The following is an 18,053-nucleotide window of genomic DNA, read 5'->3' on the forward strand; positions in this document are numbered from 1 at the left end:
TCTCAGACATTAGGTAAATATTTATATTTATTTTTAAGTTTATATGCATATATAAATAAATTATTTATTTAACGGCTAGTTCTGTAAAATTGCAAATTAAACAAAAAAACAACACAGTTAATTCATCCCTTATACATATTTTTTTTTTTTTTTTTTTTTAAATCACATCACATTTCAGCATACAAAACAAAATATTTAAATATATGACATTTTTTCCAGGGACAAAATGATGACATTTATTTGGAAAAGCCTGTAAAACACAGGCCCAGTCACAGATCCTAATATTTTTATTACCCTAATAAAGAAAGTTTTCTCACCACTCTACATATCAACCTTTCCACTGCTATAAATTGAAGATTTATTGAAGAATCTTTGTCTGTTGATCATCTCTGACCTCTGTTATCTTGTCTTTAGGTCTTGCTGCATCTCTGCTGGCAGGAGACTGCCGTTCCAGCGGCTCTCCCGCTCTTCCCCGCAAACAGCGAGACAAATCCCCCTCCAGTCTGCTCGAGGACCCGCTGGACGCTAGCTTTACCCGCGACCGCAAGGCCGGCTTCTTCAGCTCCTTCATGAAGAAGAAGTCCATGTCGTCGTCCTCGTCTTCGTCCTCGTCTCAGCCTCAGCACAATCTCCCAGTGAGGAGCAACTCCTTCAGGGACATGGAGACGGGTCCTCACAAGAAGTACGAGCCTGCGTCGAGCTTCGGTGGGCCTCAGACGGACAGCCTGAGCTTCTCCCCGTCTCACGGCGAGGGGAACCATGTGCAGTCACGCTGCTGCGGTGCCACTTTTGGACAAAAACCTTCCGGGTCGAACTCCTCCGGAGGTGGTTCTTCACAGGTAGGCAGCAGCAGTAGTTGGGCGGGACTTGCAGGGTTTTTCACCCCTCGCCTTCTTAAAAAGACCTTAGGGATTCGACCTGGGAAGCCCTCTGCCGCTGATGATTCTGGAGCTGGAGGTTCCAAGCCGTTCCCTCGCTCTAACTCTACGTCCTCCATGTCTGCCGGCTTGCCTGATCTGGAGCGAATGGCCCTGACGTTGCCCAGGAACCGTAGCAAGCCGACGTTGGAACGAACAGCTTCCACTGCGTCGCAACCGGAGAACGGCGCGGCCATCGGATCGGCGCGGCCGTCGGATGCTTTGCTCAAAAAGTTGGACGAGGGCACTGCTCAGATTCGAGACAGGCCAAAAGCCAAGCTGCTGCCTCGAGGAGCATCAGGAGGGGTTAGAGCTCCAGGGGTAGGAGGGGAGGCTGATTCAGATGACCGGCTTGGCTGGCCTTCACCTTCAAAGACGACCTCCTCGACAGGATCCACAGGAGGGCCGCACAACCACAAAGTCCCAGTTCTGATCTCGCCAACCTTGAAGCACAGTCCAGCCGATGTGCATCTGGTTGGGGTGGACTCTCAGGGCAATCGTTTCAAGCTGCTGGCGGATGGAAGCAGTGACCGCGACCGTCCTCGACTCGTCAAACCCAAGTGCGCACCGCCTCCTCCGCCTACGCTACTGCGCTCCCTACAGCACGCCTACAGCGCGGATGGAGCCGAAGAAGCCGGTAGTGGTCTGGAAGTGAACGGAGATGCCGTCAAAAGGTCCGGGAGAGGGATGGGAGGAGCACGACCGTGCATCCCACCACCGCAAGTGCCTCCAGTGCTCTCTGCCTCAACTGGATCCGGCAGCACAACCACCTCGACCAAGATGGCCAACGGTGCCTCCGGAGGTTCAATCCCCACGTCCTCCTCCTCCAAGCTGACGCTCAGACGGACTCGGCAGCAGACGGAGCGTGTACCCTTGGAGAAAATCAGCAAGGAGGCTCTGCTGGAGTGCGCCGAGGGCCTGAGCAACGCTCTCCACAGCAGCGCCGAACCCTCAACCAGCAGTCAGGTCTTGGACGCTGGTCACCAGTTGCTCGACTATTGCTCGGGCTACGTAGACTGCATCCCGCAGACGCGGAATAAGTTCGCCTTCCGAGAGGCCGTGGGCAAGCTGGAACTGAGTCTACAGGAATTGCGGGCTTCTTCTACCGCTGGGGGAGGAGGAGCATCAGGAGGAGGAGGAGGGGGAGGTGTGGGTGGAGCTGGAACAAGCCCTGCCCTGGACAACTTGCACTCTTGTATTAAAGAGATCAGCGATGTGGTGCAAAGGTAGCTGGTGGGTTCGCACCTCCATCCTTTTCCCGTAAAACCTGCCCCTAAAAGACTTTTCCAAGGTTATTTTTTATTTTAATTTTATTTTAAAGTGTTGTTTCGTTCAATAGATTGGCGACAGAGAAATATTCTCTAAGAAGTACCTCAGTAAAATCACTACAAACGGTCTCTTTCTCTCTCTCTTTCTCTCTCCCTCTCTTTGTTTACAGTTTAATTTCTCATTTCTCATCGAAATCGCCAGTTGGGAACAGTTGGGAACAGTTTTACACTTCTACGTAAGCTTTTTATTACAGTATACAGAGTACAGTACAATACCCAGTACCTCTTTTGCCCAGGTTTAGCTACTTGCTTTGCGTAAATTAATTAAAATGAATTAAAATTAAAGAGTAACAACTAATTGAAACAAAACAAACAAAAAAAAAATAGTGCCTACATTTTCTCAAGTTTTCTTAACACACTTAAAAAAGCCATTTGCTCACAATAAAAAAACTAGATATTGTCCCAATGTGTGGACCAAAATATACAGATAATAAACAGACAGATCCACTCAGTAGAAGTAGATCAGGCACCACAACTGAATGCACCCACCACTCGGTTAACAAATAAAAAAATATATATATAAATAAAAAAAAGATTTTGCATGCGCCAAGCCCTCAGTCACTATTAATTTCACCATTGATTCCACAGAGCCGTGTACAGATGTTTTAGCACTCATTCAAGAACTGGAACAGTGCCATTTACCAATGCTCAAAAGGTTTCTGCATTCGTTCTTAATTAAATAAAAAAAAAAAGCCTTAAGGTAGAATGGCCAATTACAACTCGTTACTTCATGTCTTGATTAACACGATTAAATCTGGATTAGAGACCCAATCAGATCAGATATAAATGTAAAGGTGTAGACGCACCTGAAACAGATGAAAAAAGGTGATCTGAAACACATTTGAGCCATGAAGTCATTTATAAAAGACACATTCTGCATTAAACACTTTTTTATAACCCTTTACAATCACAGTACTGATTGATTGGATTTATATCTGCTATAAATACTCAGTCTCAGACCACCTTTTGAAGTGGTTTGATTGAACAGATTTGTATCTGTTTTAAGTGCTTCTCAGACCACCTTTTGAAGTGGTTTGAGGAATAGAAGGTGGTCTGAGACATACACATCCGTTTGTGTTATCAGATTTGAATCTGTTTTAAATGTGTCTCAGACCATCTCCTAAAGCGGTTTGACTGAATGGATTTGTATGGTTTAAATGCATCTCAGACCACCTATCTGTTTTAAGTCTGTCTCAGACCACCTCCTGGAGTGGTTTGATTGATAAAATTATTATCTGTTTTAAATGTGTCTCAGACCATCTCCTGAAGTTGTTTGACTGACTGGATTTGTATGTTTAAATGCATCTCAGACCACCTATCTGTTTTAAGTCTGTCTCAGACCACCTCCTGGAGTGGTTTGATTGATCAAATTATTATCTGTTTTAAATGTGTCTCAGACCACCTTTTAAAGTGGTTTGAATTGTCGGATTTGTATCCGTTTTAAATGCGTCTTAGACCACCTCCTGAAGTGGATTGATTGATCAGATTTATATCAGTTTTAAGTGCGTCTCAGACAACCTTCTGAAGGGGTTTGATTGACAGGATTTGTATCTGTTTTAAATGCGTCTCAGAGCATCTCCTGAAGCGGTTTGACTGACTGGATTTGTATGTTTTAAATGCCTCTCAGACCACCTATCTGTTTTAAGTCTGTCTCAGACCACCTCCTAAAGTAGTTTGATTGATCCAATTGGTATCTGTTTCAAATGCGTCTCAGACCACATCCTGAAGTGGTTTGATTGTTTGGATTTTTATCAGTTTTAAATGCATCTTGGGTGTATTTACACTATAGTTTTATGAGGCTTGGCCCTTTCCCGATATAATCCTGATATATTAGACAAATGAAGTGACCACATGTCCTATAATGGCCGACTTTTCAGGCTTTTAGTGGAGAATTTAAGAAGAATTTCAGAAACCTAATCATTCTAGATGTGTGGGAACACTGACCAGACATTGTTCAATAGGCACAACTTCTGTACAGATACTTCACTCAATACGCCAAACAAACTGTGAATGGGGAGAATAGAGGAGGAGGCATTATAGTGACAGTGCTCTTTATTACTGCATTTCAGCAAATAATCACATTTTTATTAGTTCGTTGTAGTACCTTTTTCACAGCATTAGTCACTAATTGACGTCCATTACCGGGCACCTGGCATTGAAAGTTGGCAAATACAGGCTTTTATTATCTTTTATTGGCAGTTTTTAAGTATTCTGCGAACAGAATTTTATTATATGGGCTGAAATTAAGAAATATTTTGTGACATTAATTTTGGCCAGATCATCCACCCTTAAATACCGTAATTATGGCAAAAATTGCCAAGAAAATTACTGTATTTTTCGGACTATAAGACACACCAAATTTTAAGGCTCATTAAGCTACACTAGAAAGGATGCCAACATCAAAGTGAGCAAGGGTGTCGCCATATTACCCTTCTAAGTAATCAAAACTGTAATTCTTGAAAAAACATTTTCTTTCAAAGTCAAACGAGTGCTGGATGTTAATCTACACAGATTTCTCTTTTGAAAACTGTTTATTTGGGTGACTAAAATGCTTCCGTTTATTTACAGTAATTTTGTCTAAGGGTAAGTTATCAGTGAAGTTTCTTCAGCACTAAGACTGGGTCCAGCAGCATTAGCATTAGCTGCTAACCGTAGCACTGGGGGAACATAAATGCGCTGGAAGATAACCCTGAGTTCTCCGGTAACCCAGGGCACTATCAGCTAGCTTGTTTTAACATGGCAAATACGCAGACTATGGTCCTATATTCTCACTTTTAAATGGAAAAAGTGAAAGAGCTAGCGCTTCGGTTAGCGGCTAATGCTAATGCTGCTGCACCTAGCCTTAGTGCTGGAGAAACTTCACTGAAAACTCACCCTTATAATGCAGTACTTCAGTGTAAAGAGTGGCTTTACTGCTCCTTAATACCTGACTGGTAGAATTCATACATAAGAAGCACCAGATTATAAAGCGCACTGTCGATTTTGGGGAAAATTAAAGGATTTTAAGTGTGGATTATAGTCCGAAAAATAAAGTAAAGTAAATATGATCTGTAGTTTTACTTGTATTCCCAGATATACGTATACTGGATTCAGCCCTTAATAACAGCATCTGAATTTGCCTGAATTTGTCTGGTTTTTGCTGGTGTTCGTTGGTGAATGTTGGGTCAGCGAGGCCTGGGCTTATTTTTATTCACAGATTCGTGTTTGTCCAGATGGAACGCAGCCACAATTACAAACACTGTGTATTCCCACTGTGACTGGACACACACTGCAGAATAACACGCAACACACAATACTGCAATACTGCTAGATTAACACAATATTGCAAACTGCCATCTCTATAGCACATTCATTTCTACATTTTATTTTTTATTTTTTTTTTTATGTTTTCTTATGTAAACTTGAATTTTAAATTATTTTTTTAATCAAAAGCACATGATTTTTTTTTTTATGTTGTTGTAGATATAATTGTGCATTTGTTTCCTTGTCCACGCAAAAGAGCATTGGAGGTTGAGTTGGTGTAGACACTGCAGTTTTCCAGTGGTGTATTGGGTTATTGGATGTTTTGTTTCTAGCAGGAAATGTCAGGAATAATAATGATGATGATGATGATGATGATGATGACGATGAAATGAAAACCAAGAGGCTGCGTCCCAATTGCGCATTAAACACTAATACTATACAGTATTTACTTTGTATATACTAATCTTAATAGGGCGTGGTTTGTCAGGTTAGTACACAATTAAATACAATACAAAACAAAATAAAGTATGTACTTAAGATACACAAGCTATGTGGCGATGTGGAAAAACGTCAAAAAAAAAAAAAAAACCCTTTAAGCACATTTCGGCAAATCCCACTTGTAATGAAGCGTTAGTATGCTAACATAATGGACATTCTCTTGCACACTATCGTTATTATTATCTGCCAATTTTTTTATTCTGACATTGTTTCAGTGTGAAAATCTCAGTAATTTATTTTAAAATATGAAACTCATATATTATATAGATGTATTACACATAGATTGATCTATTTTAAGCTTTTATTTCTGTTATTGTTGACTATGGTTTACAGCCAATAAAAACCCAAAAATCAGTGTCTCAGAAAATTAGAATACATCAAATGAACTGCATGTCTCACTTGCGTAATAATAACATGAGATAATTTTTTTAGTATATATATATATATTTGTGTGTTTGTTAGGGCACATGACTTAATATTTTAAGATTTAAGGTACGGTAACGCAAAAACCCAAAAGTCAGTATCTGGGAAAATTATAGTATTATATAAGACCGATTGTTAACATTGGCAGTGTGGGTAGTGTGCCAAGTCCTGCTGGAAAATGAAATCCACATCTCTATAAAAGTTGTCAGTAGCAGAGGGAAGAAGCATGAAGTGCTGAAAGATTTTGTGGGAAAACAAAACTGCACTGACTTTAGACTTGATAATAAAACACAGTGGATCAACACCAGCAGATGACAGACATGACTCTCCAAACCATCACTGATAGATAGATAAATAGATCACTCTGTGTTTAATATATCTGTATAATATATGAGTTTCACATTTTGAACTGAATTACTGAAATAAAGTAACTTTTTAATGATATTCAAATTTGATATTCAAAGATGCACCTGTATTAACAGGCATACAATTGAATGAAAAAAACATTAATCTGAAGGCTAAACACCCAACAGGCAGTTACAAAACTATTAATTAAAATACTTAAAATAAAAGATGACTAAACATTTTTAATATCCCAGATAGTTGTATTTTTAATTGCATCATTAACAGCACCACTGTTTTGTATAAAAAAAAAATATTTAGCATTTTTGTGCCATTTTAGAATGAATAATTCCCAGCAAAAGTGCCAACTGAGCATATTACTGTTCAGTATGAATTATTCAGACTTATTTACTGCATTTTTTATTATTCAAAATCACTTTACACAGTGTTAGTAATTAGTACGCAGTTGGGACGGACCCGGATGGTTCCCATCAGAACAAGAGCATTTACAGAAAGAATGTATCGTTTAGATAAAGACAAAAAAAAACCTCCTCTGCTTCACTTCCACCATTTCTCTTTCTAAATGCATTAATACTATTCTAATACTCCACGTTATTTAAAGGACAGTAATTCTCTAAACAGGGTGCATTTCCTCTCTGCTCCTCTCTCTGGATCTCCTCGTCTCACACAGTATAGAATAATGTTTGTTTAAATACGGCAATATTGTTCACATGATGATTTTGATGTACTTTTACACTGGATGCCGAGTTAAAGCGTAGATGTTGATGGCCTTGCTTTAACTCCTCTATGGGATGTAATGTGGAAAATATGGAAATGTGTTCTTGTGTCTTTATGGTTCATCTCTGAGTTTCAGATCCTCTGTAGCAGAACAAAATGCTCATTTTTACAACATTTATATCACGTTACTGTGGAGCAGTTTGGGCTTTCGTCAGTTTTAAAGCCCAGGTTAAGATTGGATCAGCTGTTTTTTTTTTTTTTTTTTTTTTTTTGCCATATTACCATTTTTCCCCCCAAGATGTCACAGTGCCTTCTGTGAAAGATTTCATGGTTAAATTACAAAAATGTTTAAAAAAATGTATTGTGTCAGTAATGATGCAGAAGGGGGAGGGGGTTATTTTGTCAGATCTAAAGTAACGTTTAAGTCATTGGGTAATTTAGGGATGCACTGAAATGAACATTTTTGGACGATGGAACACTCGGCATTAGACCAGACAAAATTAATAATTTACGCAAAGAACGAATGTAGATATAGAACAAAATGAATCATTTGGCGGAAAACCAAAAACTAAACAAAATTAACCGCTGGGCTGCAGATCAAATATCAAACAAAATGAAACATCTGGCCAAAGACTGAATACAGAACAAAATGAATCGTTTTGCAGAAGAATGAATGCTTAAAAAAAATTGGGACAAAATTAAACACCTGACCAACATCTGAACACCAAACAAAACTAAACATTTTTAAAGACAGATAAAAAAAATGCAACATCTGGCCAAGGTCCTAATATGTAACAAAGTGAAACATCTGGCCAAAGTCTGAATACCAAACAAAATAAAGTATGTGGCTAATGTCTGAATACCAAATAAAACTAAACATTTTCTTTAAAAAACCCATACAGAACAAAATTAAACATCTGGCCAAAGTCCGAGTATAGAAGAAAGTGAAACATCTGTCCAAAACATGAATACAAAACTAAACATTTTGTTAAAGACTGATAGCAAACAAAATTAGACATCTACCTAAAGTCTGAATACCAAACAAAACTAAACATTTGGTTAAAGACTGATACAGAACAAAATGAAACATCTGGCCAAAATGCAGAACAAAACTAAACTTTTGTGTAAAAAAAAAAAAAAGACAGAAAAAAATAAAACCTCTGGTCAAAGTCTGAATACAGAACAAAATTTAACATCTGGCCAACATCTGAATATCAAATGAAACTAAACATTTGCTTAAAGACCCATGCTGAACAAAATGCAACATTTGCCATGGTCCAAATATGGAAGAAAGTGAAACATCTGGCCAAAATATGAATACAAAACGAAACATTTTGTTCAAACACTGAACAAAATGAAACATCTGGTGAAAAACTGAATGCTGAACAAAATGAAACATCTAGCCGATGTCTGAATGCAAAACTAAACAAAGCATCTGGCCACCGTCAGAATATCAAACAAAACTAAACATTTGGTTAAAGACCAAACACTGAACAAAATAAAACGTCTGGTGAAAGACTGAATGCTGAACAAAATAAAACATCTAGCCAATGTCTGAATGCAAAACTTAGTAAAGCATCTGGCCAACGTCTGAATATGGAACAAAACCAATCATCTGGCTAATGTCTGATTACCAAACAAAATTAAACATTTGGCCAACATCTGAATATCAAACGAAACTAAACATTTGCTTAAAGACCCATGCTGAACAAAATGCAACATCTCGCCATGGTTCAAATATGGAAGAAAGTTAAACATCTGGCCAACGTCTGAATACCGAACAAAATGAAACATCTGGCCAAAATGCAGAACAAAACTAAACTTTTGTTTGGAAAAAAAAAATGATACAGAAAAAAAAAAAAAACATCTGGTCAAAGTCGGAATGCGGAACAAAATGAAACATCTAGCCAAAGTTGGAACAAAATTTGAATGAAAAAAAAGCGTTTTTCTGTCATTTTGCCACTGTTTTCACCATTGTAAAAATAATTCGCTTAAACATATGTTTTGCTTTATAAAGAAAATCTATTACTAAACTACAATTTAAACATATTTATTCAACACTGAAGATTTTTAACAGCCCACACTTGGTTGTAATATTTTTTTTTTTTTTTCTTGGCCAAACCAAACTGCCATTTGGTTGCCAAATATTCAGTGCATTCCTAGTCCAACTTAAACTGAACAGAAAGATGTGCAATGTTTGACCTGTATCTGATAAAATATGGATTGTTTGTAAGCTGATGATGGGGTTCACCTCATTACCTCACTGATGGATTTTCATTACATAGAGAAGTGTAGAAGTGATGTATCTAAATATAAAAGGTATGAACATAAACAGAGGTCCTGATGTATAAAACAGCAGATTTAAAGTACTGTATTTACAGTGGTATAAATAGCTATGGTGGAGAGAGGTTTAAAAAGCGTAAATGGGCTTATCCTGTTTTTGCATGATTTTGTTTATATAATGAGCATTTTTACACCAGTTGAGCCATTGCTTATTGCTTATAGTGCCCCCGTTTAATTTGACTGGTTAAAATTTTCCATAAATGATACGTAATACCATGTTAGCATTACCATTTGAGTGTACGTTTTTAGTTTTTATTAAGTATCATAATTACAGATCAATCATAACATTTATACTCCTTGTGTCTACTGATCATATACAGTGGGACATGTTGTAGTTTGTAATATAATAATGTAGTTCTGTATCTGTTTCTTTATCATTATCCTTCTTTCTTCAGCCTGTTATTCAACACTCTGAACCCCACAGGAGAGAAACCCACCACAGAGCGGCTACAGGCTGAATTATATACTGTTTTTCGCTGAACTAAGAACTAAGAAATTAGGGCTGCACGATATATCATTTAAGTATAGTCATTGTGATGTGCGCATGCCCAATAATCACATCGCAGGACGTGTGATGTCACTTAAGGCAATTAAATCAAACACGTCATGTTGCAATGTTTTGATTCTTGACACAAGAAGTAGATACACAGTGCTGTCTCTGTGTCTGTGTGAGTGACAGGCTGCTGCTGCCTGAGAAGCGCGAGGGGGAGGTGGATTGCGAGGGCAGGGCAGGAGTAAACACGAGGTAACCGCATGGCCTCCATCTACATGGTTGGGCACGTGCTTGCAAACGTCCAGCAGAGTCCAGCACAGTTTTGCAGCGCAGATATTTCCACTTACAGCTGAATTCACACTTTTAATCCCAGAAAAACAAACACTCTTGATTACCTTTTAAAAAGCCATTTAAATGCCTGATTAAAGGGCTGATTACGGTTTTGCTGTTTTCCTCGGGTTTTGAGAGATCGGTGCTGACTCGACTCTTGATTGTCCAGGTGGGGGCGGGGCTGGTTTAGTCATGGGCCCTGCATTGTTAAGTATTGCGATATATATCGTTAAAAAAAGAACATTTGCAATGTAAAATGTTTCCAGTATCGTGCAGCCCTACAAGATATCATATAATACGGAAAATTTACGGTAAACTAATATCGTACTAATACGGGGGGATGGCAGGAAAGAGGGGTAAAATTCTGTAGTTTCCCAGCCAAAAACGGGAGACTTAACAGGTATGCACTGAGGTGTTTAAGAACTCCAGCAGCACTGCTGCAGTATCTGATTCATTCACTGTACCAGCACAACACAAACACCTCATACACCACCACCATGCTAATCACTGCTAATCACTGCAGTGCTGAGAATAAATGATTCACCACCCAAATAATAATAATATATCTGATCTGTGGTGGTTTTCTCTCCTGTGGGGTTCTGAGTATTGAAGAACAGGGTAAAAGGAGGAGGATAATAATAAAATATACAGAGAAACAGATACAGAACCTACAGTCTATAATTATTATACAACTACAAAGTGCCCTACTGTATACATATGCTTAGTGGAGCTGGAAAAAAAAAAGAAAAAAAGTGGTATTAATGTTATGGCTGATCTGTATATGTATGAGTATGTTTATGAGCTGCAGAGAAAAAGAGAATATTAGTAATTAATATCTAATTTCAGTGAAAAAACAACTCAAACACCATCTCTTCTCTCGTCACTTCTCTGCATTTAAAGCCATATTATTCCAGTCTGTTATTACACATGTTCATCAATCCATACAGTATATAATCCAACACTTCATTTCAGTGCCAGATTTCATTCTGCATTTTTTTGACACTGATTTTTTATTTCTTTTAATTTATTTTTCTTTTTTAATTTATGCGTTTTTTTTATATTGAATCCTGGAAATCACAAGTTCTTGAAGATTGTCTTTTGTATGGTGATTTTTTTTTCTGTTTGTATTTTGTTTTGTTTTATTTTATATAAATGTAGATTTTATATACCAAAGGCCACCTCTGCAGTCCTACAAGTGCAATGACAAGCGGAACACTCTTAATTTTTGAATATGTGAATTTTAACAGGGATTTAAGAAAAAAAAGATAAGAGGCAGAGGTCGACAAATTAACAGTATTTTTCTGTTATGTAAAAAGTATATTTTGTGTGATTCTAATTTAAAGCTCACTTTTAATAGTATATTACTGTGAAGTGCTCCCTCAGTGTTACACTTGATGTAAATAATTAAAATGGGTTGAAACTGATTCTGGTGTGGTGTACCTTTATTTTTTCATATACAGTACCAAAAGTCGAAAGTTTGGACACCTCTTTTCATTAAGTGTTATTCTTTACTTCTTTATTTAATGTATTTTCTACACTGTAGATTAATATTAAATACATGAAAACAATTAAGGCACACATATGGAATTATGTAGTAAACAGTAAAAAAGTATTTATCTTTCAAAAAAAAGAAAAAGCCATATGAGTTGTCTTGTGTTTTTGCATTTTGTGTCATAATTACATTTATCAGATCAGACAAACCTGAGTAAATATAAAATACACTTTTTAAATTATGATTTCATTTATTAAGGGAAAAAAGTATCCAAACCTGTAGAATCAAGAAATTTAGAACCTCTCCGACAACATGAAGCAGATAAAAAAAACTCAAAAAGCATCACGTTATGAAGAAAGTTAAAGTAATTTCTAAAGCTTTGAGACTCCAGAGAACCACAGTGATTTACTATTATTCACTAATGGAGAAAAAACATGAAACACTGGTGAACCTTACCAGGAGTGACTGGCCTACCAAAATTACTCCAAAAGGGCATAAACAACTCATCCAGGAGGTCACAAAAGAACCCAGGACAATATTGAAAGAACTGCATGTCTAACTTGCTTTATAATAACATGAGATTCTTAAATACAATTATTATATATGCAGTTAATATAGTGGGTACCCCTTCTGCAACCCCTGCCGACCTACATATAGATAAATATTGCAAGAAATACATATTCTCTGTCTTGACTTGATAAGAGGTTAGACAGCCATGGCCCCGCCCCTGTAGTGAAAATCATAAATCTGATTGGTTAGACTATACTATACTTTACTATACTATACTTTGCTTACTCATTACTATACCCTTCAAAAAATTCAATTTTTTTTTTGTGGGCACATGACTAAATATTTTAAGGTTTAAGGTAAGGTAACGCAAAAACCTAAAAGTTAGTATCTCAGAAAATTAGAATATTATACAGTATAAGACCAATTGGTATGTTTGGCAGTGTGGGCAGTGTGCCAAATCCTGCTGGAAAATGAAATCTGCATCTCCATAAAAGTTGTCAGCAGAGGGAAGCATGAGGTGCTGTAAGATTTTGTGGGAAAACACTGTGAAGGTGTGATTCCTGGAATGATGGTGATACAACATTTTGGTGTAATCCTCACTAAAATCCTTACTGACTTTGACTTGACTAAAACAGAGTCAATCCCTGAATTTACACACTGTGAACACCTGGGGGAAGCATTGGGCTAATTTACCCACATGCTGAATTTTTTTTTTGAGTATGTGTGTGTGTGTGTGAGAGAGAGAGAGAGTGTGTATAGGGGGGATAGAGAAGTTGTAGGGCTGCTGCTGCTGCTTCACGGAGGGGGAGCTTACAGGCGGCGGCGGCGGCGGACAGACGGCGAGACGCAGGCGGAGAGCTGAGAGCAGAAGAGACGGTCTCGGGATTGGAGCTTATTTTCTTCAGCGCGGGGGAGAAACATGAGTTGGGGAACGGATTTGTGGGTAAGATATGATTCATTCCGGCTGCTTTCTGCCCTTTTGTGAGCTCTAGGTATCTTTGTATCTATAAACGGCTCAGGTTTAAACAAGGTGCTGCTGGTCGGTCTGCTCTCCTGCTTTACCTCCACAGCTACAGCCAAGCCTCCCTTATTCACTAACTATCCAATAAACACACGCTTAAAACGTGTTTACACAAAGAAACTCACTGCTTACTGCAACATTTATCAACTTTCATAAATATTTAAACTGTGTTCAGCTACAATTAGCTAAAAACAAATGACTCGTGGCTCTAAACAGATGATAGGAAGACGCTGAATCTGGTGTTAGCTGCTATCTCTGGGCTTCACACCCTGGGGAGGAGACCCAATTTTTTATTAGTGGGGAATTTTTTTTTCTAATATTTTTTGTGATTAGAAGGAATATAGCTACTTTAAAAACATATGTATGTTTGTTAACGTGGCGAAAGTGGGGAGGAGACCCACTTTTTTTTTTTTTTTTTTTTTTTTGGTATACAATATTTTTTCTAATATTTATTTGCGCGATTTAAGCTCACGTAGCTACATTTAATATATATATATATATATATATATATATATATATATATATATATATATATTTTTTTTTTTTTTTTTATTATACATTTCTATTTTTCACCTATAGTTTAACGTGGCGAAAGTTGTTTTGTTCAATAATAATTTTCCTGATTTTTTTTATTTTATTTCATTTTTTTGTGATTTGAGGGCATATAGCTTTTACTTATATAAAATATATAGTTACATATTTAAAAAAATGGGTTACTTTTTAATATTGTTTATCCTGATAAACTCCTGATATTTATTTTTGTGGTTTGATAACATATAGCAAGAACTATTTAAAAATATATGTATTTGATTTGATTTATTTTTGCATTTATTTATATACTTTTAATTTGAGAGTACGTAACTACTTTTTAAAAAAACATTTATTTATTTATTATTTTACAAAAAAATATATAAATATTTATTTTATGTTTTATATTTATCTTATTTAAATAAAATTTATTTTATTTGTTTAGTTAGTTGGCTATTAGGAGTTACATATATTTTAAGGTGGCGTAAGGAATCACACATAGTTGTTTAAGGTGGTAAGACCAATTTGTCCTGATGTATTGTTTTAATTTAGTGATTTGAGGATGTAACTATACCTTTTTATGTATTAATTTCTAAGTCATTTTAAAGCTGATAACTTATGATTAAAAAGCAGTAATTCACTCAAATAGTTAATGTTAGCTAACTACAGCCTCTCGTGTGTGTTGGTTAGCTTATTAGCTTGTTAGTTAGTTAGCTTAGCTAAGCTAACTAGTTTATTAACCTTAGCTAGCTAACGTTAACTAGGTTAGTAGTCGTGGCAGTTTAGGGTTGTCAGGTGCTGAAACAATGCGTATACGAGGTGAAAACTATTAATTTAGATGTTTTAAATGTTACTGCTTGTGTTTTAATGAGGTTTTGCAGATTTTTAAACGCTTAAAACAATGATAACGTGTCTCTAAACGTTAGCTAGCCACCTCATTATACACCTCCATTCACTCTGTAAGTTAGCTGTGTAGCTCTCCCATGCTAAGGACAGCGGCAGGCTAATCACAGCCGTAATTCAGCTAATCTAAACTATTTTTCTCAGCTTTGCGTTTCCGATTCAGATGATAAAGACGGCCAGTTTAAGTCGTGATAAGCTGTTTATTATAGGACTGTGATTTTGTCACGACTTTTCCTCAGGTTAAGGACAATGAAGCCCCTGGAAGAGTCCCTGTTTTTAGCCTGGGTGTTGCCCACATTGCTTTAGCAGAGAGAGGGAGAGGGGGCTGCTGGAGCCATAATCCCAAATTCTGACACAGCAAAATTACCTCTATATCTGTGTAGAATTAGAATTAGAGTTAAATTTAAGTTAGAATGTAAGTAGAAAAGCCTTCTATGGGCGTCTTTCTTTTAGCAACGCATGTTGTATGTTGTACGCTGGCTGGTAGAAAGTAGGAGGGGACCCTAAAGTTGTTAGGCTGTGTTCATCTATTGTGTATAATGTAACAGTGGTTCTCATGAATAGTCTACACCATATGATTAAACTAATATTTAGTGGTGTCAATTGATTAAAAAATGTAATCAGATTAATCACAACAATATTCTGTGATTAACTGTGATTAATCGCGCTTTTTTATAGTGGATTTTTAAATGTAAAGAAATGTAAAATGCAATTTGGTGATTCATATAATTAGTTTTCAGCCTGGGTGTGAACATTTCAGTCAGCTTGGTTGTGAGGATTTCTGAATTAGAACTTAATTTGCTGTGTATAAAAATCTCAAGAAGTGGTGAGATTTGGTATTGCACACAATAAATAAGCAAGTGGAAAAGCGCTAGAGCGAGTCCAATTGTCCTATCTGCTCCATGTGCTTTGTGTTGCACTTGCTCCAAAGCTCTGAATCGGTGCTGGAAATCTGTCATTGTGTTGTCCGTGTTGGTTGTGTCATTAATTTGCGTAAAAATAATTACATGTAGTTACTACTTCAAAATTAATCGTGTGTTAACCCTTTAATGTTGACAGTCCTACAAAAAAAGTCAATGTACCACATAAAAGTCATCAACAGGAACATATGCAAGCAAACTAGGGGTGAACAATATGGATAAAAAATGCGTTTGTGTAATGTGTAATAAAGCTATTGAATATACCAATGTCCGCATGAAACCCAATAAATTAATGCTATTGAAATGTATACCCCAAATTCCAATAGAAATGCTGCATAATGACTGTTGGAGAAATTTGTTTTTATCCGACAGTGACATGTCATTGTCTCCAATGAAACCAAGCAAATTCTTAAAAGACAAATAGATTTGGACATCCACTGGTATCCACAGCATTTGCTCGTATAATCTTTACTTTTTGATACATTAGAAATGTTTATTTGGTGGTGTACCACCTTGGCTTCACGTACCACCAATGGTACATGTACCACAGTGTGAGTACCATGATCACCTCAGATCCACTTTTGCTGATATTCATATTGCTGAACTGTGTTAGTTATAGGCTGTCAATTTTAAGAAATGTCATTACTGAGATTCTCAGACAGGAGTATGGGGTGTGTGGGAAGCTGTTAACTAGTAATAATTTCAGATCTACAGATCGATGAAGTCATTCTGAGTCACATTACCAGGACCACATATATTTAATGTAATTTTGAGTAGTCAAAACCGTATGCTCATATGTCTGATACAAAAGAAAAAAAATCCATTCTTTATTATTTTCCATGACATATCTAAAAGAAACATATTATATCTTCCCATTCCCAATAAGATGTTTTTATGACAATATGCCATATGCTTTCTGTGCATGAAGTTTCTAAAATACTCTGTGCTCTAAGCTCTCTCAGATATTAGATATGCCTTTCTTAAAGAAACAATGAACAATTAGATATGTTAGCTTCAGTATTTTGTACAGAAATCCCAAAAAACACAAATAGATAATATTTAAATATTTAAAAATACTAACGTTCTTCTAGTTTCATTGTAATTTAGTATTCATAGGTTTATTTTCAATATCAAACACAAAGCAAGACAAGTTTATTGAAGAATGAAGGAAGACCTGCACTCAGTCGTGGTCTGCAGTACAGTAAGGTAGTAAGTAATCAACCCATGGCTTAACAGCATTTAACCTCCAGTAGAGTTGCTTAAACCGAGGATTACAGTCCGTCTCAGGTTGTTTTCGGCACCCTGTGTGGAGTAAGGAGGATCACAGAGGTAACATACTTCACTGGCTAAATTCTATCTGTAATTAGCTGTAATTAGACGGTACCTTGAAGTAATAAAATCCTCTAATATATTCAGTAATCATTAAAATGCAGAGACGAATGCTGGCGTTTAACCCCCAAGAGAGTCGATTAACCCAGGGATAATCAATGACCTGGTTTCTTCCGGCCCCCCTAAGTGAGAAAGATCACTAAATTACCATTCAAAGTAAAAACAAAATCTCTGGGGTATTAATTAGGCAATATTCTTTGATATAGCGATGCTGTCGTTTAGCCTGCAATTTCTGCTATTAACCCTCTAAGAAAAGAATTGATATGTATATAATTGAGTATTCTCTGACCTGTGGTATATACAGCTCTGGAAAACAAAAAATAGAGACCACTTCAGTTCCTGTATCAGTTTCTCTGATTTTGCTGTTTATAGGTATGTTTGAGTAAAATGAACATTGTTGTTTTATTCTATAAACTACGAACAACATTTCTCCCAAATTAAGAAATGGCTGAAATAACAAAAAAGATGCAGACCTTTCAGACCTCAGATAATGCAAAGAAAACAAGTTCATATTCATAAAGTTCATAAAGAGTTCAGAAATTAATATTTGATTAAGTAACCCTGGTTTTTAATCACATCTTGGCATGTTCTCCTCCACCAGTCTTACACACTGCTTTTGGATAACTTTATGCTAC

At 36.8% G+C, this 18,053-nt stretch overlaps 3 protein-coding genes across 8 annotated transcripts in view; 2 read left to right on the forward strand and 1 right to left on the reverse strand.

Annotated features, from left to right (window-relative positions):
• The window catches only part of abl2 (c-abl oncogene 2, non-receptor tyrosine kinase), a 71,302-nt gene extending 59,223 nt beyond the window's left edge, over nucleotides 1-12,079 (forward strand). For all 3 annotated transcript variants that reach the window (XM_022671036.2, XM_049486023.1, XM_022671037.2), the window contains exon 11: nucleotides 415-12,079. In XM_022671036.2, the coding sequence (XP_022526757.2) occupies nucleotides 415-2,147 (1,733 nt within the window). In that variant the 3' untranslated portion in view covers nucleotides 2,148-12,079. The remainder of the gene's footprint in view (nucleotides 1-414) is intronic.
• bcar3 (BCAR3 adaptor protein, NSP family member) overlaps nucleotides 1-18,053 on the reverse strand; it is a 476,193-nt gene that overhangs the window by 181,998 nt on the left and 276,142 nt on the right. The gene's annotated exons all lie outside the window — the stretch shown is intronic.
• The window catches only part of fnbp1l (formin binding protein 1-like), a 102,094-nt gene continuing 97,456 nt past the window's right edge, over nucleotides 13,416-18,053 (forward strand). For 2 of the 3 annotated variants that reach the window (XM_049486058.1, XM_049486059.1), the window contains exon 1: nucleotides 13,420-13,600. In XM_049486058.1, the coding sequence (XP_049342015.1) occupies nucleotides 13,577-13,600 (24 nt within the window). In that variant the 5' untranslated portion in view covers nucleotides 13,420-13,576. Of the gene's footprint in view, nucleotides 13,601-18,053 lie in introns of all 3 variants that reach the window. The other variant, XM_049486060.1, reaches the window with a different exon arrangement.

The sequence above is a fragment of the Astyanax mexicanus genome, chromosome 12 (assembly GCF_023375975.1).
Source record: "Astyanax mexicanus isolate ESR-SI-001 chromosome 12, AstMex3_surface, whole genome shotgun sequence".
Classification (NCBI taxonomy): domain Eukaryota; kingdom Metazoa; phylum Chordata; class Actinopteri; order Characiformes; family Acestrorhamphidae; genus Astyanax; species Astyanax mexicanus.